Source organism: Amphiprion ocellaris, chromosome 10 (genome assembly GCF_022539595.1).
Source record: "Amphiprion ocellaris isolate individual 3 ecotype Okinawa chromosome 10, ASM2253959v1, whole genome shotgun sequence".
Classification (NCBI taxonomy): Eukaryota; Metazoa; Chordata; class Actinopteri; family Pomacentridae; genus Amphiprion; species Amphiprion ocellaris.
Genome location: NC_072775.1, coordinates 24,832,316 through 24,858,202, shown reverse-complemented (window position 1 = coordinate 24,858,202; position 25,887 = coordinate 24,832,316). Strand labels below are relative to the sequence as shown.

The window sequence follows — 25,887 nt, the reverse complement described above, 5'->3', positions numbered from 1 at the left end:
ACTTTTACTTTCAGGGTACCCCACAAAGACTTTATCATCAAATTTGTTAGCAACATGTCCTTCAGAAGAACATTTTTCGCACTCTGCACTTAATTACCCCGCAATTAGAAATTTGGAATTAGTTTTGCTTTGGAATTCACTCATGGAATTAGACTTGAGACCTTCCATTTACAAAATAGTCTCACAACCCACAGCGGTATGCCTTATCGCTAGTCATTTCCATTTATTACCTCATATGGCACCAGGACAAGCTGAAAATACTGCCTTGTATGCAGCAGAACATCCTCCACTCGTCCATCTCATTAATACAACAGGGAAAGTCCTGTTTCTACAATAGCTCATGGCCTGAGGGCAACTAACAGCTCATTGCTGTAAATTATCAGGCCTTACCAACCATTCTAGCAAAGATTCTGCATTTGCAGTGCTCTGTGGGGGCTAGAATAGACCTGGTGAGACAGATTTCTGTGAGCATGTAGTGCACCCGAGCTGAATAACAAATTATTTAACAGTTGTTTGTCTTGGTGAGTCAGTCGGCTCATGTGTATTCATATCTTCATGACTGAGTCCTGACTCGTGCTGTGTAGTTTCAACATTAAATCTTTTTTCTCTTACTGTTATTAGCGCTTTCGATTTTAGTATCTATCCCCCCCCCCAAACTGTGGAAAATACTGCTTTTTCTAGGGAAAATGAAAGATCCAATTTCTTTTTCAGCTTGTTGTCTTCAAGAGGCAACTAGGGTCAAGCATTTGTAATGGAACAGTGAATGGCAGAGAAGTACTGATCTTCATCAGGATGTGATAAACGCCCTTACCTGCAAATCAAATGCGTTTTTATGTAGCACTATCTAATAACAAGACATGAATGTTTCATAAAATAGTCTTTGAAATGTCACTTTTCAGGAGAAAACACATTTTTATTATTTAAAATTAGTTATTACAAAGTGTGAGACAAACAAAAAGCCCACGATTGCCACTTTAATTTATTGAATGGACAGTCTAAATATATGCTCAGTAAGATGAGTTATAATAATAATAATAATAATAATAATAAATTTTATTTATAAAGCGCTTTTCCAAAAACTCAAAGACGCTGTACATAAAATACAATAAGATAAAACAAAATTGTTAATTAAAATCAATAGATAGTAAAACAAGTTCAAGATAAAATACAGAATCACTTAAGGAAAGCAGATCTAAAAAGGTGAGTCTTTAAAAGGGATTTAAATGTGGTGAGGTTGGTGCAGTCACGGAGGGCATGGGGGAGGGAGTTCCAGAGTGTGGGGGCGGCGATGGCGAAGGCTCTGTCCCCCCAATGTCGCCGGCTGGTCCTGTGCGGGATGGAGAGGAGGTTTGTGTGGGAGGAACGGAGATTCCTGGGGGGGGTGTAGGGGAGGAGCAGATCGGTAAGGTAAGAGGGGGCAAGATTATGGATGGACTTGAAGGTGAGGAGAAGCAGTTTGTACTGGATGCGGTGTGAAATGGGGAGCCAGTGGAGGTTCTGCAGGAACCTCCACTGAAATTACATCTCAGTGAGCATGTGTGGGATTTTTGCAGTTACACAAATTTTAATTCAAATTTTAAATAGATCCATACAAAGGTTACTATGGAGTGGTTAAAAACACATGTTCATAGTTAGCAAGTGTAAGTCCATGAAATTATACACACTTACTTACAGTGATTAAAGCCCCAAACAAAGCATTTTTCAAATCAACTTCTCAAGTTGCTTCTCTCTTAGATCTTTAGTTCAGAAATAAAATAAAGATAAAATAAAATACAAAAACATATTAGCTTTGTACATAAATGGTTTCCTTATGACTGATTGTGCTTACTCAATTTTACATATTTACTGATTTACAGTGCTCACATGCCATCAAAACTAGATTGTCTATACAACCTCAAACAGGAAATAGACAATGAAAGTATATTTTTTAACAAAGCACAGCAACAATTTCAACTTTTCCACAGTGAACAATTACGTTCACAGTAGAAGTTTATAATTGTAATGTTAATAAAGGCTATCATATAAATTTCTGGTCCATTTCTGATCCCTTGAATATATAACATTAAGCAGTGTCAAACTATTTAGCTAATCATGAAACCGCGCAATTAGGGCTTGGCATTTTGGCGACCATAGCTTTCATAGGCTTTCTTCCATGTTAGTGCACATCCATCCAGATCCTTCAAGCCAAGGGCTCCATTGCACTGTTTCATGCATCAAGATGAGCAACAATAGCGATGCAAGTTTTGCATGCAGTGTTACATTGAATAACAAATTACCCACCAATTGAGTTCAAGACTATTCAGACTTAGTTTCTGTTGTTGGTTAAAGTCTCTCCAAACTTTAGTCCACCTTGTCTCTGAGTCTTTGTCTCAAAGCTGCACTCACGCTACCTGTAATCACCTAACATTTCCTTCTAAACTGCTCTGCATTCAGTACCAGTGCCTAAGGCGGCCTACATGTCCCAGGGCTCAGCGAGAGTTCCTCAAGCACTTTCAAGTGCTGACATGCGTTTGAACTGAAAACTCCTCATCTGTCAGCACTTCACTCGTTCCCCACAGTCTCCCCTTTCTATCCTCTGTTGCCCCGTGCACCTCTGCCTTCACAGATAAAGTCAGCATCTTCCACATACACCGTTTACCATAACCCTGTGGCTCTACTGTACTGTATCCAGTGTTTCCTTATGACAAGCTGTGGTAGGATGGTTGCTGTTTCCCCAGGTAGCCCAGCAGCACAGTTTGTCAGTGGCTAGAACAGTTGCCTCACGCTTGTCCATTTTTCTTTAAAGTTCCGCAGTCCCTTTTCCTTCAAGTGATAAAATAGGCTTGCAAATTTAGATTGACTTTAATGGCCTTTGAGTGGCAAATGTCTGCTGATTGTCTACTTACAAGTAGACCCTGACGTATACTGTTGATCTGTCCAGGGTGCTTGTTTAGAAACCCTCCAGCATCACAAATCTGAGCTGGAATATGTGGGTGTGGAATTCTGATGGATAGATGAAACTGTTATAAAAATGACCTTCAGAATAGGCATTCAAATATTCTAACTGTCCATCCTGATCTGTATTGGAATGTGTGCATTGACACCCACCTTCTACCACGTGAGCTTAGATATACTCTATAACCTTGAAAAGGATTAACAGTAAAAAAGAAGAGCCAGGAAAAATCCCATTAAAGAAAAAAAAAGTCTATGGAGTTGCTCTTGCTGAAGCTCTAACTAATGGGGATCAGAATAAAGGTGTTTGGATTTTGTGAACTTTAAACTCCCACAGGGCAGTGATGGTGAGGCTGGTCCTAGAGGACAGCAGGGTATGTTTGGCCAGAAAGGAGATGAAGGTCCCAGAGGATTCCCAGGTCTACCAGGACCTATTGGACTGCAGGTAAGTCTACAGCACCTATGCATCTTTGAAACACATATTGATTCTCTGTATCTCATTCTCTAAGCACACCACAACCAGGTCACGTTGAACATCGCCTCATAAATATAGACATTAGTTTTCTTCTGTCAAAATCATCAAGAGCAAAATGACTTCCTCCACACCCCTTAAACCGACAACATTTCATCTTTCCTTACATCATTTACATTACATCAAAACAAAGCATAATTTATTAATGCAGCCTCGACTCTTAATGGCACTTTGTATTGCTCCTGGGCAAATAATGCTTATTTCCCCCTCAAGGACTTTCCTTAGCATTGACAATGCTAAAAATCTATCACCATTGCAAACATTTTGCATTTGGCATTTTGCCGTGGCGTTAATGGTAGAAGGGGGGACTGCTGTTGGTTTTTCCACTCACACTGCATCATTATCATGCAGTAAACCACTCCCCTGCAGCTCCAAATAAGAGACCAGCTGCTGTGGTAGCCTGCTTTTGATCGGGTCTTTTAATCAATGCATAGTATAAGTCCATTCATTTTTTGTAAATATGTCTCATAATAGACATATTACAATACACATGCATTTCCTAGAGAGTTTAGAGAAAAGGGGAAGTAACTCTGAAGCAGGTAGGAAGTCGAGACTTTGTTAATAGGATGGATATAGTTGCTTTGCTGAGTGTGAAACCCATGACCTTAACTATACTGTTGTTAGTCACCAGGACTCCCTATAAACAAAAACACAAGCTTTGAATGTCAAAGGTTATGGAGGAGAGTACTATTTAATTGATTTATCAATACTTGGCCTGCAGTTGTATTTCTACTTCAATACACACACTGATGTATGGGTATTTGTTTTATTTTTAATGGCAACAGTTTAATGATTTTTCTTGGAATCACACACAAAGTATAGCACTCATTTTTGGTATTTAGTAATAACACATTCTTCAAATTGCAAAAGAAGAGTTGAAACAATAACCAACTATGTGTACCCTTCTTCAATTTAGTCCACTCAGGTAAGATGATAAAATTTTGGCACCTACTGTTTGATAAGGTTACCAACATCTTTGGGCCTATTGCATTTACTGGCTGGTATGGGGTCATATCGATTGCTTTTCCTGTGCTGCATTATATTTTAGCATCTGACTGTTGTCGCTGGTTTCCACAGTTGCTGTTGTTCAGCAAAAGATGTGTAGCTCTACTTAGAGATATTAAATATGTATATTTTCAGTGTGCTTTTACCATATGTTAACTGTTGAAACCCCTGTGTGCTACTCAGATGAAGAGGAAGCACTATATTAGTGTTGCTTTACTCTACTTTGCTCTGATAAGCTCTGCTTTCCTCTAAAACTGCAACAGAATGAAATGGGCAAAAGGACAGCACATCGGCTCATTTAAGCTGATGAGCAGAAGTTGACGAAACTTGCTTTGGTGGCAAAGAATGAAGAAATGCCACACTTAAGAATATCTCAAAGTCAATTATCCAAGGACTCACTGAGGATGAAATTCGAGCGAAATCCTGCTGGTCAATAGGGCCAGATAACGTTATTAGGTGCAATTGGCTTTTAATTGGGCATAATGCACTCCATCTCCACTCTTTAAATTATGTTGGCTAAGCTGCCCTTCAATAGATGGCAGCAGCCGCTGCGAGCTCAGCACTTCAATGCAATTATCTGTAGCATTAATGATTTTTGACTATGGGGAATGAATGGCTTCAGTGTGAGAGCCTTCCATCGTTTGGGGCAGTGTTTGGTGTGAAATATTGCATTTATTGTCGAGTGGATGAATTCTTCAGATTAAGAGGTTAAAATGGGGACATACAGGAGAATAAATATCAGATTTGATTGCAACAAAATGTTCCTATTGTTCAAGGCCAGTGTGGAAATTAGAAGGAAATGTAGCAAAACATTTATTGATTTCCTCTGCTGTGTGCTAAACAGTAGTTCTGTGTGTATTTATGTTTGTATACAGCATTTATTAATTTAACTCCTAATGCACCTATATTTCCTTAATTTTCCATTAATTACAACATATATTTACAAGCAAGCATAACAAGTCCAATACTGATCAACAGTCCATCTCTTCTTAACAATATACAGGAAATGAGTTGACGCTCAATTTATTTCCCCATTCTTACAAGCCTCATGCTTTATTACTGTGACTAAAGTCCCAGTCAGAATCAGTTATAAATTAGCCTTCTCCGTCATTGCAAAGATACAGTAAATCATGAAAAGTGGACTGAAAGTACGCGTTGTATTGCAGTGATTGATATCCATGTCAGTTTAGTTTTACAGTAACTCATCATTACCGCTGCTTTCCACCCACCTATTGATTATGCTTGCTCCATCATTGGAGTTAAACTAACACAACACATAGTAACTGCAATTATGCAGTCAGACAATGAGTTACAATGGCATGTGAGAGCCGATTCATTTTTTTGTCACAGATAAACCTTCCCAATGTGTATTCAGACGGTTTCAGTCAACCTGTGCTGTCCCCATTGTTTTCACTCTCCCGTGGACATAGATTGATGGAGTTTCCAGCCTGCAATTTACACAGGCTGATTATACCCAAGCCTCCCATACCCTTTAATTACAATAGTTTTCCTCTTGACTAATTGTGTGTTTACACCTAGGAGTTCTGCTTGTATTAATGTATTCTCCATCACATTGCATCCTAAAGCTAACTATTCAATACACATCCCCTGAAAGTACCCGTTAATGAGCAGCAAAAATGTATTTATGCTCCCGTCAGTGGATTTTCTAATGTGCAGTTTTGTCTCAGGTGCTGCCTCACATAACCTTTTTTTCTGTGCTCTGAAGAACATTTGTCTTCTTCACAGGGTTTGCCTGGCCCTCCTGGTGAGAAGGGAGAGAATGGAGACGTTGGACCAATGGTAAGTGCAGCTCTTTCTGTGACTTTTCTGTGTTACAGAGATTCACATTGTTTTCACGTACAACCCTATGAAGAGGGAAATTGTGCTGATTGTTCTGAGGTTTTGGCTGGTGGCTGACTTTGGTAACTCCTCCATCAACATGGCAGATCTTCTTGTTTGTGGAAGATGCATTGACATAAACACTCCATGTGGTGAAAAATGTGTATGTTTTGTGTCTGGGCAGTGTGTTGGTTTTGTCTACTTATTATTTTTCACTCTCAATGTAGTACAAGCATGAGTTGAGTAGTCAGAATAAGAAAGTACTGTATGTCTAGATATGGCATGGACGTTTTTGATTTGCTGACTTAAGTTCACATAGTGCTCAATCACAACAAACAGACAGTGCAGCTTGTATTTATTTATTTATTCTATCTGTGCCTGACAGTGTTCACATTGTTATATTTTGGTTTAGGACATTGCAATGAACTCAGCCATATCTGAATGTCGCACGCTTGGCTGAGGTCTGAAAGATCCACTGTGTTGGATTAGGAGGGATTTATTGTCAGAAAGGCAGCAAGTATGTTTTCATTAATGTATAATCACCTGAAAGTAAAAATTGTGTTTCCGTTACCTTAGAATGATCGGATCCGCCATGGAGTTTGCATGTTCTCCCTGTGCATACATGGGTTTTCTCCAGGTTCTCCGACTTCCTCCCAGAGTCCAAAAACATGCTGAGGTTAATTGGTAACTCTAAATTGTCCGTAGGTGTGAATGTGAGTGTGATAGTTTGTCTCTATATGTAGCCCTGTGATAGACTGGTGATCTGTCCAGAGTGTCCCCTGCCATCGCCCTAAGTCACCTGGGAGAGACTCCAGAGACTGAGGATTATTATTATTATTATTATTAGCATAAATAATGTATGGACTGATGTTTTGTTTATTTCAAATGCTAGCTGTAGAGAGGGCCTTTTCACATTTTAGACACATGAAGGGCAAGTGGAGGCAAAGAGTATTCAGCTGGTTGCAATGTGCAGGCACGCTGCTAGAGTCACTGCCAAGAAGCAGCTAGTAACACATCGCTTCAGTGTCCAGTTTCCAGGAGTCCTCAGAGAAATGTTTCTGAACAAGATCAAACCTGCATGTGTCTATTGTGTTTTGATGACATTATTCCAAAAGAAAGACACTATTGAATTTATGGTTAATGAAAGTAGTGGTTCTGACATGTCCGCTGTTCACATTACAACCAACTGTGGTGGTTACTGCAGATTAGATTTAGATTAGATCCATCTTTATTGTCACTGCTCAGATCACAAGCTCTGAGACAAAAATGTGGTTTAAGCAGAAGTGCAAAAGAAGCAGTGAAGGAGAATAGCTTTCAGGGCAAGCTAACTATGGAACATTGTGTTATCTAAAAGTAAAAGATATATTTTTGCACCCAGTGATTATTTTGTATTTACTTATTTTTCATTGTTAGCAGAGCACAAATTTGCAAAAAATCACGTAACACTGCACTATCCTAAACATAGTTTCTACTCTTTCGGACAGGGTCCACCTGGTCCTCCTGGTCCCAGAGGTCCCCAGGGTCCCAGTGGAGCCAACGTGAGTTTTTATTTGCCTTCTTCTCTGTTAGGCTCTTGCTGTACTTAGTATTAAATAAAAGTGTTTGTCAAGAATACATCTCTTTAATACAGTTTCTTACATATTTTTATAAGTGTCTCTGATTTATCCACAGGGCGCTCAAGGTCCTCCTGGAGGTATTGGAGCAATGGGAGGTGTTGGTGAGAAGGTAGGAACCATATATGTCTGGTGACCGTTGACACACTTTAAGGTATTTTTCCTTTACTGGAAATACATTTCTTTCATTTCCTTTGGTATCTATTATTTGAATTTTTTATCCACCTTTCAGTGACACTGCCATGCCGTGTAGACACAAACCAAAAACACTGAAGTGTCAGCTGATTTTGTTTGTTTATGTCATTGCAATAATAGACATTTGACACATGAATGCATATTTTCACTGTGGCATCACAGGGAGAAACTGGTGAGGCTGGCAACCCTGGACCACCTGGAGAGCCTGGTATTGGGGTAAGTACAATATCATACTAAGGTCCTCCTTGTCTCACTTCAGATAGCATGTTTTTATTTTCAAAAACAAGCGAATTGATCATTTATCTATGTGTCAACAATACTTTAAATGCATGGCAAGGAGAATGACCCACAATGACAGCCTTAACATCGAATTCTTCCCGTATATAATTGTAGCTGTTTAAGCAGTCTGTCTGGGAATATTCTTGACTGTAGCTAATTAACTTTCATTTATTTTTTGACACTTCTGCTGTGGGAGTTATTCTACCTCTGAGCATTTTACCTCAGATAACTTTAGGTAGATGCACAGAAATGCTAGCAAGCGGAAGACTTTGCAGCAGATAATTAGCTCAGTCACATTTGGACTCCTCCACTGTTGGTGGTGTCATTAATCTAACATCCTCTACCAAGCTGGTATTACAGCAAAACTCAGAATATCTCAGGAGTTAGTTTATGTGACAAAAGCATCACAACAGCATGCAGATTTTTGTTGTTTTTTTAATACAGCATTTGTTTGGTGGTTAAGTTACATATTCATCACCTGCATCAATCCACATTATACACATAAAATCTATTTCATAATGTAGCATTGGGTGTTTGCCTGTAGAAGTCTTAATAGATTTCATATCTGCAATTAGAGGAGTGCCATCAGTACAGGCTATCAGTAGCCATCGCTTGCGTAAGACCAAGGATGCCTCTCCTTAGTTCTGGGTGTGAGCTGCTCACCCTCACTGAGTTTCAGTCCATCAGGTTGTATTGACGCATCCATCTGCTGTCTGTATCTGTTTACAGTGACAGATAGACCATAGAGCTCCACGTCACATTGAGGTCAATTTCAAAGGTGCCAAGCTGACATTGACTAGAGAAGCTCTCAACTCTACTGGGCCAGTTAATGATTCTGGGCTTGTAATTCTGGTTTAGCTGCTGCCCTCAGTCCTAGCCATTGCCTTAAGACACTATTTGTGCTTTTACTAGACTGAAAAAAAGAATACAGAACTTACCATTCATCAGCTGAAAATCTGATTTTCATGGGAAACTTTGCAATAGATGATCTTAAATTTCATGTCAGTTTGATGCCTGTTGGAGTGACGGATTTGTTAACACTTTTGTCTTGTTCCACATTTAGTGTCCTATTGTCAAAGTGGTGTCAGTGTCCCTTAATGTGCTCTGGACGGTGACAAGACTGGTATGTATTTTCCCTCAGGGCCCTAGAGGAGAGACTGGTGAGAAGGGAGAAACGGGCCCCCCAGGAGCTGCTGGACCCTCTGGAGGCCGTGGACCACCTGGAGATGATGGCCCCAAGGGTAACCCTGTATGTCAGCTGGACCGCAACACACACCGCCATGACTGAAGCATTATTAGAGCTGTCATCGATAGCATAACTGTTTCACATTTTTCTGTCAACCCGTCTCCTGTCAAAAGTGTTGTTGACACAATGTCAAATGTATGAGTCCAGCTCAGTCTTCTCAGTCCCTCTAACCCTCCATCTGTCTGTAGGGTCCTGTCGGTTTCCCAGGAGACCCTGGTCCTCCTGGTGAGCCTGGTGCTGGTGTAAGTGCTGAATTTCTTCCCTTTTTTGCCATTTAATAAATATGCATCAGTAATTATATTTGTGAGTGTAAGTAAATAGTTATATAATAATAACAGAAGAGTCCAAATTATCTTACACGCATTTAATTTACATATTTTTTTTGTGTCAGAGAGAAACTTTTAATGTGCTATAATGTTTTCTATGCTATGTCACAATATGATAACAGTTTATTAATGTTGCATTTGACTCACGTGTATTTTGTTTAGGGTCTTGATGGTTTACCTGGTGACAAAGGAGATGATGGAGAAGCTGGACAACCTGTAAGTCTAACATGATCTTACCTTAGCAGATATACAAACCAAAAGCCAGCTGGTCAAATTCTGCTGCTAAGGAATAGAGCAGGATTTGTGCATAAATGTGTATAACAACTAGAGAATGCTGAATATTTAGAATCAGCAGCATTTTGTTTAAGCAGTCCTTTAGTTCTGGCATTTTTCCAATAATTTTCAATCTAGAAAAAGTAGCAGAAGGAGAGAAACAAAGAGAGATTAGATTTCCAGCAATGCCATTTTCAAACAACTTTTAAATTTAGTCTTGCCAAAATGTAGAATGCTGACAGTGAAGTATATATAGAGATAATTTGGTGACAGGGGTCTGAAAGGACCACAGGTTGTAACCTGTAAAAAATAGATATCACTTTTTAGAAATATAGAGATATGTAACAACACTCTCAATTTTTATGAAGTGGAGTTAAATGTTCTGTCTGCTCTGCTTTAGGGCCCTCCAGGTCCATCTGGTGAAGCTGGAGTACCAGGACCTCCTGGCAAAAGGGTGAGTACATTTCCAGAATGATGCATGAGATGATGCTTCTGTTAGGCTCTCCAGGCATTCCTTATTTTTAGATTCACAGCGCTCTTACATGCTCTAAGCTACTTTATTACCCAATGTAGTGTGATGCATATTTATGATTTGTGATTTATTTATGATCGTATGCTTAGGTGTTGAATTGATCTCCATGTGTTTAACAGGACATTATTTCAGTTAGTTAAACCGATGTCTAGAGTAATCACTAATTGCAGATAGGTATCATCCTCTAAGAGAATATTGACATATTGTCAGTTTTACTGGCAGTAATATGAAAGTTGTCAGACTGTGGTGGCTGCTAATGTCGGGAAAAGTTTTCACTTAAATTTCTGGCACTCTGCTCTTTCTGTCACAACAGACTTAAACTCAGATTATTTCATTTCACTAGCATAGTATTTTATGATGCCTTCCAATTACAGTCATAATATTTTACAATTAACCATAAAGCATGCCATTAATGTATCATATTAAAGGCTTCTACAGAATGGGAAGAGAGAGAGGAGACTTTCATATTTGATGTCACTTCGGTTTCATCTTTTATTACTTCAGCAGAGATGTTGCTCAGGAAAGTGTAACTTATCCTCCAGAGCTTCAGTATCAACCAGCTCTGCTGCTGTCTCTGTATATTAATGCAGACAGTGTAGCATATATACAACTCTTACATTTCCTCATAATGTAGAGATGCCAAATACTGAGTTTGTGCTTGGGATTATAGATAAACATCTGAGCAAAATAGCCTAAGTACATTTACTAAAGTATTTAAGAACATATTTTATTTTTTTTTTTTATTCATTACTTCAGTATGTCTGTTATGCTACTTTATCCTTTTACTTCACTACATCTGAGAAAGAAATATTACACTCTTTTTTATTTTATCGGCCCACTTATTGTTCAACATTACATACTTTTGAAATATAACACTTTGAATACTAAAAAGTAAACCAGTGTTTCCAAACCTTTAGGACTTTTTACCCCTTACATAATGTATGTATAGGTTGTTGACAGTAAATACAAAAGAAAAGACCTTTTCTCTAAACTTCATAGATGACTTAACCTGTTTAATCCCACTGGCAACAATCGTTGCCGCTCATTTTTCTTTTAATTTTACTCTCTCAAAGTGTTGTTTTGGCTTTGGACAGCTAATGCAAGTTTTAAAATCAAAGAATAGGTTGTCTCCTGTAAATTGCATCAGTGTCATGTAACTAGTGTGAATGGTCACATGACTAGACCTCTTTACTTCCTGATAGATAGATGATAGATAATAGAAGGAGATGTCTGCCTCAAACTTGTACAAGAAGAATTTATTTAAATATCTTAATTAACAGATATAACTGAGATATTTTGTACATACATTTTTAAAAGGGTCTACTACTGATATATAATGATTTTATGCCTGCATGCATCTTTTGATCATAAGAAGAGTAAACGTAAGCATGGCAACATTTGTTGCCGCTAGCATAATACATAGTCCAATACATACATACATAGTTAATACATAGTCCATCCAATAAACCAGGTTTTGTGACCTATAGAGGAACTGCAGCAGACTGCATGAAACAAACTAAAGCAGACCCTGTTGATTTGTTCCTGCTGATGTATCCTCTAACTCTAAAGGTGCTCACAAGATGATTCCATACACAAAGCAGCTATCAATTGCATGAAAGCATTATGTACACTCATCCTCTGGCCATGATGTTAGTGGTCAGTAAATAGTCAATCTAAGCTACTGCCACAATGTTAATTTATTTTATTTTGTAAACTATGGTCAGTTCTTATTTTGTAAGATCAAACACTCTTAGCTCTACAATTATTTAACTGTTTTATGATACTGTGAAATGCAGTAATTGCAATGTTGTCAATTTTAGTTCTCTTCAGTATGCATTGCCATGGTATCTTTATGTATTTTATAAAGTTGTGAACACACTTATAACCATGCCTAGTTATAATATATTACACTTATTAGTGTTATTCTTACTTTAAAAAAAAATGTGTAAATAGGTCAAACTGAGAGATTTTGTGTAAATTTAGACTATGCGGTTTCCCACCGGCAACAATTGTTGCCGAGTGTAAAACCTACATTTGCACTAACAAAACCAACATGAAATGAAAAAATGTATTCATATTATGTGTTAGGGAGGTCTAAGAAGTGAAATACATGCACTTATTTTGCAGGGAAAAATTTGGGATTAAACGGGTTAATTTATATAAATGTTTGAGGGTCAAAGCTATAAAGTTATTCAAGATTTCAGGGAAAAGCAAAGTTAAGAGGAAAGTGAGAAAGAAAAAAAAATCAAGTAGAATTGATTTTATTTCCTTACCACCCCTCCAATTTAGACTGCGGCACTTTGTAGTGGCCCACACCCTAGGTTGGGAAACACTGATCTGAACTGCTTTACTGTATATGAAATAGATACACCTGAACTGACCTGAACAATTAAACTGAACAATTAAAACAGTAGATTATAGCTTATGAATCAGTGATCTATTGTCATATATAGTAAAATATCAGACACAGGGACTATTTTCTTCCCATCTTTTACTTTTGATACTTTAAATATGTTTGGCTGATAGCATTTCTGTGTTTGTATAGATACTGTAGCATTATCTGAGACAGATCCAAAAATATCAACTTGTAGTGTGCATCACTGCCAGAAAAGGCATTAGTCTCCGTGTTTTCAATGCAGTTCTGTGGCTTGAACTAAAATAGAGGTTCAGATGGTTGATCATCCATTTTTAAATGTCGGCATGGTATGCAGCTTTTATCCCAGATTTGGTTTTCCAAGGGTTAGTATGCAGGTGACAGAGGCTACAGAACAAATTAGACCCCAGTTCCATGTCCATATTAATGGACTTTGCGATATGATTTTTCATCCTTCACCAAAGTAATTCTGGGTTAGTCTCTTTCCCAATATCTCCTTGAAATGGACTCAGGTTTGGTGTTCATTGATGCATGTGGCTGCTTGACTACATTAGCACGCATGCGTGCATGCACACAGCCCTGCACACATACACATTCATTATTGCATATACACAGTTGCCAGGGCTCATAACCTACATTGCAGACTAGTGGCTTTTGTTTAGTCTATTTGATTATGTTTTTAATGGCAAATGTCAGCCCACAAGGTTATGAGCAGAAATTGTTTGGTGAATATGCTGATAGGCTTTTATTTTTTATCTCAGTATGTTTGAAATGTAGGACAATTTGCTTCCATTGATGTCTTCTGACCCTGCATAACCCTCTTTCTTTTAAGGCCAGAGCATACTTCAGCTGAATAATTAGTATGTACATGAAACCGCTGCCTGTCAGCAAATGCTGGATAATTTCATTACCTGTTCTGTGTTTCTTGAATATGTTTCTGCCAAATTTTGACATGATGGAGTTTATCGTTGTCACAGTTAATTAATAAGTGGTAAGAATATTTTAAGAGTTGACATTCAAAATTCTAATAGTGTTTGTTCTTTTTAGGGACCTGCTGGACCTGCAGGTCAGGAGGGCAGACAAGGTGAAAAGGGATCCAAGGTAAGTGGAAATCACTGGATTTTATCAATCACTAGCAACTTTTGAAATGATTGAGGTTCTTGCTTAGTTTGTATGATTACATGGAAACAGAGAAAGGCTTTAAAGCAGCTATAGTCCATATCTTTATAACTACATATCAAGCAAGAAAATGTTAAGTCGTTGTATGATTTCCGACGCATGAAATCTTTAATTCGTGGTTCACAGCAGTCAATGTGTAATAGGATCTCAATCATGTGATTGTCAGCAGACAGCTGACATAGTCTTCACTTGTTGTCATAGTTACAGTGATGCCGTGCCGCTATCTCGCAATGATACAGAAATATTTAACAAATCCATGCATTTAGACTATAAGCTGCATCACTGTCAAGATCTAATCACTTGGTCCTGGTGTCATTTCTGACCTTCCTTGGAAATTTCATCCAAATCTGTTGATCCCTTTTTGAAAAACGTTGCTAACAGACAGACAGACAGAGAAACCAACGCTGATCGTCACATAACTCCACTGCGCTACTTGGCGGAGTAATGATGGTGTGCAGTGTGAACAGAGTTTCTCATACTGATGAATATCCAGAGAATTATTCCCCATGGCTTTATTGAGCTGTACAGTAACTTTCAGCTAACTTTTTTAGCTGTTCAGTCAGCACATTTGAAAGTGAGCATAAGGTAAACCAAAGAGATTTACAATGATGTCATTGTTGTGTTATCAAATTGTTTCCACTAACTTCAAGTGAAATATTTTTAAATGAAATATTGGCATTCCAAAAAAAGCATTCAAACAAAAATGAATATAATGTCTGAAAAGGTACGTAGATATCCATTCGGCAATCTGAAGGCCAAATCAACGTCTTGCTCTTGTGTCCTGTGTGCTAAAAAAAGTAGACAAATTAAATCTCAGTAGAAGCTATGAAGTTTCTTGAGGCCTTTAACAGATTTGATTGCTTTGTTAAAATCCATAACATGCTAGTGTTTGCACAATCAAAGAGCATCAAAGTGGGAAACGGTGTTTGTAAGCCTTAAAGAAATTGTTTGTCTCCAAATCAGATAGTTCAAAGGAATGCACACACAGAAGACTTGAGAAATCTCAGACTACGCCTCACTATTTCTTTTGTTGTTTGCCATCTCTCATTTCTCTTCCACACACTGTCAGACAGGCACATATACAAAGTGCGCATTCCATCCACATTGAGGTAAAGGATTAGAGTTAATTTGAAGGAGACAAGACAAAGCCTGCATGGTGATCCTGGAGTGTCAAATCCAGGCCTAATTGGTTGTCAGAACAATTTAATCCCCTCCTCCTATCATCCTAGTCAAAATGACATCTCTGAAACTTCAGTAGACAAAAACTTGCTGTTCCTGCTCAGAGACAATAGATGAGACCTGGTAACATTTGATCTGTTTAGATAATGCAAATCCTCGAATCCTTCCACTCTCAGCTTTTGCCATAGAAAACATTGACGGGTAACAAAGTGACATTTGGATACAAATTTAGTTTAATTATCAAGTTAAATGAAAGTATTGTCGGAAGAGCAAAGACATATTGGACTTTAATCAGAACACATATAGTGCAGGGCTGCACAGTGCCTTGGTTAGCACCATGGCTTCACAGTTAGAAGACCCCCAGTTGGCGTCCCGGCCATCATTCTGCATGGAGTTTGCATGTTCTCCCTGTGCATGCGTGGGTTTTTTCCAGGTTCTCCGGCTTCCCCCCACAATCCAAAAACATGCTGAGGTTAATTGGTGATTCTAAATTGTCCGTAGGTGTGAATGTGAGTGCGATTGTTCTGTAGACTCCAAACCCCCGCTACCCTAATGAGGATTAAGCGGTGTATAGACAATGGATGGACTGACATATAGTGCAGGAACCATACGACAAAATCCTGTATCCTGTGGAGTTTTGACGGTTTAAAGCACTAGGAGTTATGCTTTTAAGACCACCTCCTCATTTTGTTTGCAGCTACCGTGCATGGGTGAACATGCAGATGGGGGACAAATTAAAGAACAAACTACTTGAAATGCCTTAGTAGGTGATGGGGCACCACCTGTCAACAGAACGGCTTCAGAGCATCTTGCACTGATTCTTCAAGTCTCTGGAACTCTTAACACCATTTTACCATTTTCTAAGAGTTATGAAGAGCACTTCTAAAATCTCCTATAGATATTCAACTGGTGACTGTGAAGTCTCTAGCACATGATTTTCATACTCATCAAACCATCCTGTGACCTGTCACACCCTATGGATGGAGGCATTGTCATTCTAGAGGGGAATGTTTCACCATAAGATGAAAGCGATCACTCATAACAACTTTCTATTCATTTGCACAAGTGGCCCCAAATATGCCAGCAAAATGCCCTCTACGGCATAACAGCAATTTCAACAGCATAACAAAGCCAGCCGATCCCCTCACTGTAGGGCTTAAGGATTCAGGTTTCATCTTTGTCACTCATCTAGATATTCAAAAATCAACATACATCCTCAGTGACACACATGGCATCTTGATGTGAGATAGAATATAAACAGAACTTCACATGGTACCTTTAAATACCTCACATGGACCATGTAAAAGGAGTAATTGTGATTTCCTTTGCTAATGTTCCTTTCTTTTACAGGGAGAAGCTGGAGCAGAAGGGCCTGTTGGGAAAACTGGACCAGTGGGACCTCAGGGTCCCCCTGGAAAATCTGGAGCTGAGGGTCTGCGTGGAATCCCTGGCGCTGTGGTGAATAGAAAATCAAAATCTTTAATTTTTTATGCCACATGTCAGTGATAGTGTCTCAGAAGTTTAAATGATTAACACATTGTTTATTTAGTAACTACACGATTATAAAATATTCTTAATCAAATACTGTATTTGTTTTATCTTATTTCAGGGTGAGCAAGGGCTCCCTGGTGCTTCTGGTCAAGATGGACCTCCTGGACCTATAGTAAGGCATTTTCCTCCACCTTCAGGTTTAAATGCAAATCTGCAGCATAAACTCACAGCACGGATTTTATACATCCAAAACTCTGTTAATCTCAATGTAAATATTGTATTGTTGGCCCAAATCTTGTTATAAAAGTGTGATGATGCATGCTTTTTAACCATAAAATGACATGAATTGGCCATTTAAGAGACAGAGGTTTAAGGTACAATGTCACTGTCACTGTAAAATATTGTGAATAATTTCACTGTTAGTTCTGCTTGACAAGTTGATTTTCTCACCATAGGGACCCCCTGGACTTCCTGGTATGAAAGGTGACTCTGGATCCAAGGGAGAGAAGGCAAGACATTATTATGATGCTAATCTCAAATTGCTTTATTGTGTATTTCTCATATCTGCTTATATACCTTATCTGAAGCTTAGGAAGTAAGCAAACATCTAGGTCCGTTCCCTCTATCTCTTTGTTCACTCTCTCCTAGCGAGATCAAGAAAGGGTTTGCTCTGTGAGGAGTTTTTCACACAATGATTTAATACAGTGAATGAATATGTGTAAGTCCCATAATGTCATCGTCGTAATGGTTATTGGTTTAATGCCAGCATGCAGTAGTCAGAAGCAGATGGTCATAATTCTGCCAAGCGGCAGGTGCCGAGACAGACCACCATTGTTAAATATAACGACCACAATAAACAATTAATTATTTATAGGCAGAAATAAGACCGTGCTTAAGTGACGTCGGCAGACACTGTGCATAAATTTGCCAGTGAATATTTGTTTCATTTTGAAACATGGTGCTCATTTCCCGCAGGTGATAAATAGATAGATGAATAGAATTAAACTTTTATAGATATAAAAATTACTGTTTGTCAAATAGATAACTGTTCTATGAATTTATTTTGGTGCTTTCGGCCCTCACTTTTTCCTTGCCGCCTGCTCCAGGGTCATCCAGGTCTAATTGGTCTGATTGGACCTCCTGGTGAACCTGGAGAGAAAGGAGACAGAGGTCTGCCTGGTCCACAGGGTGCTGCAGGTGGCAAGGGTGATGCTGTAAGTATTATGCATAATCATCAGAGAAAATATTGTCTTTTACATGTGTGGAGCCTTGTTAATTGTTTTGTGCGTTTTATATACATGCATTTGCCATATTAGGACAAATAATCAATGATGAAAAAATACTTTACTATTTCATTTGTACTTCCCAATTCTAACTGCAACACATTTTGGGCAGATATGAAGATAAAATACATCTTATTTTAGACTACAGTACTCCGTGCAGATTATTTCATCTGTTGTGTGTTATAAGGGTGCTGGTGGTTCACAAGGTCCTCTCGGCCCACCTGGACCTCCTGGAATTTCTGTAAGTTGCACTCTTTGTAAAACAAACATGTCTTTTCACCTTCTCGTACACAGCTGTTGTTCATCTTTTAATATTACATTATTTATCCTCAGGGCGCTCAAGGACAGAAGGGATCTAAGGGATCAGCTGTAAGTTTTTTTTTCTTAATTTTAGATGTTTTGATCTCATTCACTGAGCATTCTGTGTTTGATAAGAATAGACTCCCTTTTAAAAATGGTATTGTTTTCTGTCAGGGTTCAGCTGGTCAGAAGGGAGATCCTGGACTGATTGGACCACCAGGACCACCTGTAAGTTTATCTGCCATGACATTTAAATAGAGCTCACCATTATAGTTCCACACATAACACTCTATGAATGCTCCAAATTTGCAATAACAGTAACTGAGTAAGTAGCAACTGTTGTGATAAAATATTCACTCAAGTTTGATCTTTTTTGTTTGTTTGTTTTTATCATAGTCAATTCACTGTCTTTTGGTTTCGACCAGTTGGTCAGACAAAACAGTCAATATGAAATTCTTACCTTGGAATTTTGACAATTTTTGAAGAACTGTTAATGAATTTATTGATTAATTAAACAATTGCCAAAAGAATTAATAACAACAATAAAATCTGGTTGCAAACTAATGACTGACCCTGTAATTCTACCCTTTGACAGACAAATCTACATAGTCAAAGGTGTGGAAATAATACAAATAATCTGCCTGACCCTTAACTGTTGTGCTACAGGGTCCACCTGGTGACGTTATCCAGCCACTGCCCATCCAGCAGTCTGCCAGAAAGACCAGACGGCAGGCTGAGATGCAGGGAGATGAGGCCATGGCCGACTACGGCATTGATGGCATGGGCATGGAAGGAATGGAGGATGTTTTTGGATCTCTCAACAACCTCAAACAGGACATTGAGCGCATGAAGTTCCCAATGGGCACCCAGGACAACCCTGCCAGGACCTGCAATGACCTGCACCTCAGCCAGCCTGACTACCCAGATGGTACGATTGAGACAGACACTCGTGTAAAAAGGAAATGGACCACTAGTTTCTGGTTCAATATTTTATTACTATTTTATATTATAATTATATAAAAGATATGTTTATTAATAATAAGTCCATGTGTACGTTATGTACAGATACTGAATCGCGTGACCTAAATATGTAGTGGGTGGCAGGAATTGATGGGACTCAGAAACACCCCCACAAGTTAATCAATTATTGCTTGTATCATTTCCAACGGACAAGTCCTGATAAGTCCGCAGCGGTCAATTTGTAGTTGCATCGCAATCACGTGATCGTCAGCAGGCAGCTGACATACTGTAACTATGACAACAAGTGAATGCTATGTCAGCTGCCTGCTGACGATCAAATGATTGCGATCCAACTACAAATCCACCACTGTGGACCACAATTTTTTTGAAGATTTCATCCGTTGGAAATCAACGACTGAGCAGCCTTGGCGGAGTTTGCGCTCTCTGAGTGCTTTTCTTGTTCACACTGTTTTTGTGGGTTTTTTGATGCCATTTAGGGGAATGGTCAGTTGCCTCATCATTGTTTAGCTTTTATAGCTCACTGAACCCATGATTTAGTCTTTATTGTAGCAACAGAGTCACTGAGGCATAATGATAACATTTTTTTTTCTGCTTTCTAAATTGATCAATAATCCCATTATATTAGCCAAAAATAAGTTGCATGTTTCTTTTTTCCAAAAATGCAGTATTAACATTTAGGCAGAATCCATCAACAGTAGAATACCTTGTAAATAGATTGTAAATAAGTGTGTTTGGAAATAGCTGGCGATAGTAGTGTTTTTCTCAGGATGGCATGAACAAGTGAGACACAGCAGTATCAGAAACCTTCCAGGAGTCAAAGCAGTTCTTCATCCCACTGCCTTAGCTGTGTCTTATGGCTCTGTTTCTCTCTTAGGTGAATACTGGATTGATCCAAACCAGGGCTGCATTGGAGACTCTATCAAAGTGTTCTGTAACTTCACAGCAGGTGGAGAAACATGTATCTACCCAGATAAAAAATCCACAGGAGTAAGTAATCAGCAGTATTATCACCTGGTTATATACAGTATTAGACCATTAAGGTCATTTTAAGCCAACATATTGCACCATTTTGACAAAATCACAAATGATCTGTTTTGATTGGTAAATTCTTCTTATTAGGTTTATCACTGAGGTTAAAATGCACATGTAAGAGCATCTGCAGCTATTTAACAAACATCTCTAAAGCATTTGCATTAATGGCATATTTGTACCTGTCAATGATTTAATTATTTCTTGTTATTTTTTATAGGTTAGAATATCCAACTGGCCCAAGGAGTCTCCAGGTTCATGGTTCAGTGAGTTCAAACGTGGCAAAATCGTGAGTCAACCCACACAGCTGCTTATTTTCTTTTCTATTACCTCCCAGTAGACGCTCACATCCTTTTTAGATAAGTTTTTCAATTTTGCTCCCTTATCACTTTGTCTCATTTACAGTAACTCATTCCCACCAATCTCTCTTTTTCCTACCCTGCTTTCCTCTGTCATGTATCTCTCTCCCATACCCTTTACATCCTCCCTTTTCTCAATTTCTTTTCTTTCCTCCTCTTCTCTTTCCCCAACCACTCCATCTGCTCCCCCGTTCATTTTCTATTTTTCTTTATCTGTCCCCAGTTGAACTATGTTGATGTGGCAGAAAACACCATCAATACAGTGCAGATGACCTTCCTGAAGCTGCTGAGCTCTTCGGCACGACAGAACTTCACCTACATTTGCCATCAGTCTGTGGCCTGGTATGACGCCAAGGCTGACAACTATGACAAGGCACTGCGCTTCCTGGGCTCCAACGATGAGGAAATGTCTTACGACAATAATCCCTTCGTCAAGCCGCTGATGGACGGCTGTTCGGTAAACACTCATTTTCTAACTTTCAGTTTGCAATTAAACTTTCTCTGAATCCCATAAAATCCCATTAATCCTCACAAATATGCAGACTGTTGTAGAGAAATGTCATCAAATAATGGTTATACCAGACAGAATAGCATCAGTACAATCAAGTGTCAGGTCAATTGTTAGTATGGAAGCATTTTAAAGTTTACAGACCATGACTAGGCTGCAGCATCAGCTATTTATAAGTCATATATTTCTTTCAGAGGTCCTTGCTAAGTTCTCAGGTAGCACATGCCAGAATAGTAATCTGCAAAATCTGGCTGCATCTTCAGAACTGAAGGACTGTTCTATGCTTTCATGAATTTGGTGATGTGTAAATTGGTTGCTGGAAAATATTTGTCACATCATCAAAAGCAAATAGTTATGCATACATGGAGTCCATGCAATACTACAAGCTGTTATATATTTTCCCAAATAAATGTAATGCTAATGCTCATGTAAATATCCTAATGCTCTTGTCTAGATGTGACTTTGTGTCAGGATGTAAATTCTGTAATCAGATATGTATCCTGTTGTTTTTGTAAAACATATGTTAAAGTTTTCCCACTTAACATCACTTTTAAACAACTTGTCAATGTCAGGTTAGGTCATTGGTTTGATAAGTCAGCCATTAAAATTGGTCTGGTCTAATAGAAGTTTTCTCAGTTAGTTTAACCAGGGTTAGCTGGCAGCTAGACAGCTGGTTGTTTGGTTGGCAGTGTGGTAAAGTGAAATTTTGAAAAAAAAACACATCCACTTTTTTTTTTTTTTTTTTTTTAACCAGAACCAGTTTGTGTAGTTCAACTTCTTTTTAATGTATTAATGCATTCATGCCCAGTTAATATTTGCCTAAATCACAACAAGGCTAAGTTTGAAGATAAGGAGTGCAGAAATAGATATCAGAATTTTACATTTCCTCATCAGATTTAAATTCCTGTATTAAGGTAATTGAATATTATTATGATGGAGCCTACAGAATGTCTCACTTTGGCTGATTGTTTTCCTTACACTTGAATATAAACATGTAGCGACACAGATTAGTTTGAATATGCTAAATATTCAAATATGATATCTAGTGCTGCAGCTACAGATTATTTTCATTATTGACTGGTATTTTTAAGAATTGGTTCACCAGTAAAATGTCATAAATCATTTTTTAAAAATGTAAACAAAACATGACAAATGAAAATTCCACATTCTGTGGTCTTGAGGCAAGATCTTCAAGATGTTGGTTGATAAATGCAGCTTTGCGCTAGTTCATATTGGCACACAGTCAGGCCAGACACAAGGTTCTGTTCTGTCCAGTCATTCTTGTAGTCAGTTCACTCCTCTCCATTAGAACGCATTATAACTGAGGCACCGTTCGTCCATTCCTCCCGCTCTGTGCTGCCACATTGCTGCTGCTTCAGCCTTCACCAATTATCAACCTTCTCCTCCTTCCCAGTCTCCTCCTTGTTATTAGAAAGATCTGTGCATGTATAGATTTGCTTCCTATTCAGACTGTAGTCTTTTAAAACACTGTCAATATCAGGCTCTGCTGGTGGTTTTCTAATCTCACAGACTGTCTGTGTCATTCTTGCGCAGATTGTTCCAGAGCAGTCATCACCAAAAACAAATGCATGTTAGTCTGAAATAAATGGTTAAAATCTGACAAAGTGTCCTGCCTGAAATGACTTTGAGTGGTTATCATATCATAACTTACTATTTTTCTGTCAGTCTACTAATCTACTAATTGGTTCAGCCTTAATGTGTGCCAACAATAAAGCCCTGAAGACAGGCAAGATATTGAATACAACTGCCTGTGTGTCTGCCCATTCATCCTTCTCTTGCTGAAAGTGCTGGATGTTATTCTCCTGGTATTTTTGGCTACTAATATGAAAAAACAAATGTCTGATTGGTGTAATTTTTATTCACTATCTCCTGTAAAGCATTACTGGAACTGTACTTGGCCAGCCTTATGAACAACCTGTCTGTCTGTTTTCATGTGCTCTTTCTGTTTGCAGCTGAAGCAGGGCTATTCAAAGACAGTGATGGAAATCAATACTCCCCGCATTGACCAGTTGCCCATCATTGACGTCATGCTGAATGACTTTGGGGACTCCAACCAGAGGTTTGGGTTCGAGGTCGGCCCCGTGTGCTTCCTCGGCTAGACACGCCCCTACTCCCCGCTGAAGGACAGGGTCAAAGGGTATATATTAACACCCACATGCTGAGATTTGTCAACATTTACCTTCTCTCCCCGCGAAGCAAAAACCTGTGTTTTCTTTTGTTGCCAAGAAGATCCACTCAAGCCCGGAGAAGAAGAATGCCCCCAGGCCCTGTCATGAAAGCGTTGACCAGGGGAAACTACTCCTCGCCCTTGTAGGGCCTGAATCACATGACTTTGACTAAATAATGGGAGTGACATCAGGAAAAGGACATTTGATGCCGTGGCGGACAGTGGCGCACTTTCAGCAACAGAGAGAGGATCCGCTCACCCTAAGCCCCATCCTCCCTTGTCCTTTTCTTCCCACCATGCCTCCCTCTCTGGATGCTCCAGGTGCTGCTCTGAATACAACCACACAGGTGCTTTTGTGCAGAATCACAAAACACTCAAGGTGCTACAAAAAGTGCTTTTTGATAAAACTGTAATTATTATTATTATTATTTTGTACAATATGGTTTCTTTCCGAATCCACTCTAAAAAATTGCATGTGCCCCAGCTCTTAAAGTTGAAATAAATATTTGGTAAACTATATTAGAATAAGTCCTATAAATATATTTAATGTCTTTTAAGAACAAATTTGATCTGAAATATTTTGTCTTTTCAAAACATTCATGACATGCATTTGACAGAAGCTCCAATTTGTAAGTATGAAAGAATCCTTTTGTAAATAATATAACATCCACAATTTGATCTTTCAGGGGATAAAAAAAACAACAGAAAAACTACAACACAACTCTAACTCAAAAAGCATTTGTATTTTTTTCATGACAAACCAAGTTGTTATGCCCATTAGGAAATTAAGCCATAGTAAAATGAGATAGTAATATAAATATTCTGAGAAAGGGCTTATTCTTCCAGACACACTTTCAGTCAGATATTATACCTCAGTTTCTATTAAAAATGATGGACATATTTAACTCTTCAACCATGTTTATATCTTTGGAAGACAATCAAGTTTGAACATTATTTGTGGTTTCTCGTTTAGAAAGAAAAATAATTTTTGTGTGGTTAAGTTTTTCCAATTGTTCTTTTTGAATACACAGAAAAGCCCTGTTGATATTTTCTTTGTAACAATGAACAACATGTTTTCATGTGCCTTGAATTGTTCATTTAAAAATATTAAAACTGGATTCTGAAAAACGTGGGGTTGAATGTCTGTATTGTTGGCTGTTTAAGTGCAGAAATAAGTAGTCCTCTCTTTGTGATTCTGCGCTGCCTTATCCATATCACCTTCCTTTACCACAATAATTTAAGATTAGGAAGATTAGTGTTTCCGAGTGTTTGGGTTCATGTGATTGATTCTGCTGAGCCCAAAGCACTGAGATCTTTTCCAGCTTTATTCCTCTGACTCAGATTTGACTTTGATCAAGATCTGTTTGCATCCCCACCTCTTCAGCTTAAAGCTATGATCGCAATAACTTCAGACCCGCTTTCAAACCTGTGTAATTACAGCATGTTTACAATGTGTGCAAATGAAATAAATGTTTGGTGCTTTGCCAAATGCACATTGCGATCGTTTGCATTCACTTGCAGATTAGTCTGTATTTATAGCAAAAGCAATCAATAGAACTTAAGTATTGTCACATAGAGAAGGCAACCTGAGATTTTACCAACCCTGAACGCTTCATAAAGTGTTAATAATGCTTCCTAATTGTACCCCTGACTTTCCTGTTGAAAATACAGTCGGACCAAATATTAAACAAAGAATCTTTCCAGTATTTGCCTCTAAAAAACTTTCCCCTGAGGTCATTATCATACATTAATATTCTGTTACAGGTTTTAAGTGCCTGCAGTCAAAAAAAAAAAACCCTGTGCTACCTGTGAGTATGACTTGTCAACATTCAGTCCAATTCAAAGCACAGCCACTGCCAAAATGTCCACTTTTTTGCGACTGCATCAATCAGATTGTATATTAAACATGTTGTGTCATTTCACAGAGTTCAGATCAGAGAGAAGACCTGCAGTAGAAAGAGCTTGTTTCTTATATTTTGTGCGATATATTGTGATTCCCATTCTCTACTGTGAAAGGAAAGGCTTGCAAAGATCACATGAAGTGCAATTTATAGCACAGTATTTTGAGATAATAGTAGCTCAAAGCTACTGTGCTGCTCAAGTGTCTACAGCAAATGTAAATTGGCAGTAATTATGTTTTCTATCCCAGGGAGTTTGTCATTTTTGATAACAAAGCATGTAAGCCACCAGATGCATTTTACAAAGTAAATGTGACAAAAACAAACAGGACTTACCATCGTGCAAA

The 25,887-nt window shown here is 38.5% G+C and overlaps 1 protein-coding gene across 6 annotated transcripts in view; it reads left to right on the top strand.

The window, feature by feature from the left end:
* The window catches only part of LOC111574170 (collagen alpha-1(XI) chain-like), a 94,811-nt gene extending 69,676 nt beyond the window's left edge, over positions 1 to 25,135 (top strand). For 4 of the 6 annotated variants that reach the window (XM_055014106.1, XM_055014104.1, XM_055014105.1 and 1 more), the window contains 22 exons: positions 3,269 to 3,376; positions 6,215 to 6,268; positions 7,792 to 7,845; positions 7,979 to 8,032; positions 8,278 to 8,331; positions 9,536 to 9,643; positions 9,829 to 9,882; positions 10,129 to 10,182; positions 10,640 to 10,693; positions 14,193 to 14,246; positions 16,854 to 16,961; positions 17,113 to 17,166; positions 17,450 to 17,503; positions 18,101 to 18,208; positions 18,465 to 18,518; positions 18,611 to 18,646; positions 18,752 to 18,805; positions 19,244 to 19,505; positions 20,433 to 20,545; positions 20,808 to 20,876; positions 21,170 to 21,403; positions 23,428 to 25,135. In XM_055014106.1, the coding sequence (XP_054870081.1) occupies positions 3,269 to 3,376; positions 6,215 to 6,268; positions 7,792 to 7,845; positions 7,979 to 8,032; positions 8,278 to 8,331; positions 9,536 to 9,643; positions 9,829 to 9,882; positions 10,129 to 10,182; positions 10,640 to 10,693; positions 14,193 to 14,246; positions 16,854 to 16,961; positions 17,113 to 17,166; positions 17,450 to 17,503; positions 18,101 to 18,208; positions 18,465 to 18,518; positions 18,611 to 18,646; positions 18,752 to 18,805; positions 19,244 to 19,505; positions 20,433 to 20,545; positions 20,808 to 20,876; positions 21,170 to 21,403; positions 23,428 to 23,574 (1,941 nt within the window). In that variant the 3' untranslated portion in view covers positions 23,575 to 25,135. The remainder of the gene's footprint in view (positions 1 to 3,268; positions 3,377 to 6,214; positions 6,269 to 7,791; positions 7,846 to 7,978; positions 8,033 to 8,277; positions 8,332 to 9,535; positions 9,644 to 9,828; positions 9,883 to 10,128; positions 10,183 to 10,639; positions 10,694 to 14,192; positions 14,247 to 16,853; positions 16,962 to 17,112; positions 17,167 to 17,449; positions 17,504 to 18,100; positions 18,209 to 18,464; positions 18,519 to 18,610; positions 18,647 to 18,751; positions 18,806 to 19,243; positions 19,506 to 20,432; positions 20,546 to 20,807; positions 20,877 to 21,169; positions 21,404 to 23,427) is intronic. The other 2 variants (XM_023278603.3, XM_035952088.2) reach the window with 2 other exon arrangements.
* The last annotated feature ends 752 nt before the right edge of the window (positions 25,136 to 25,887 follow it).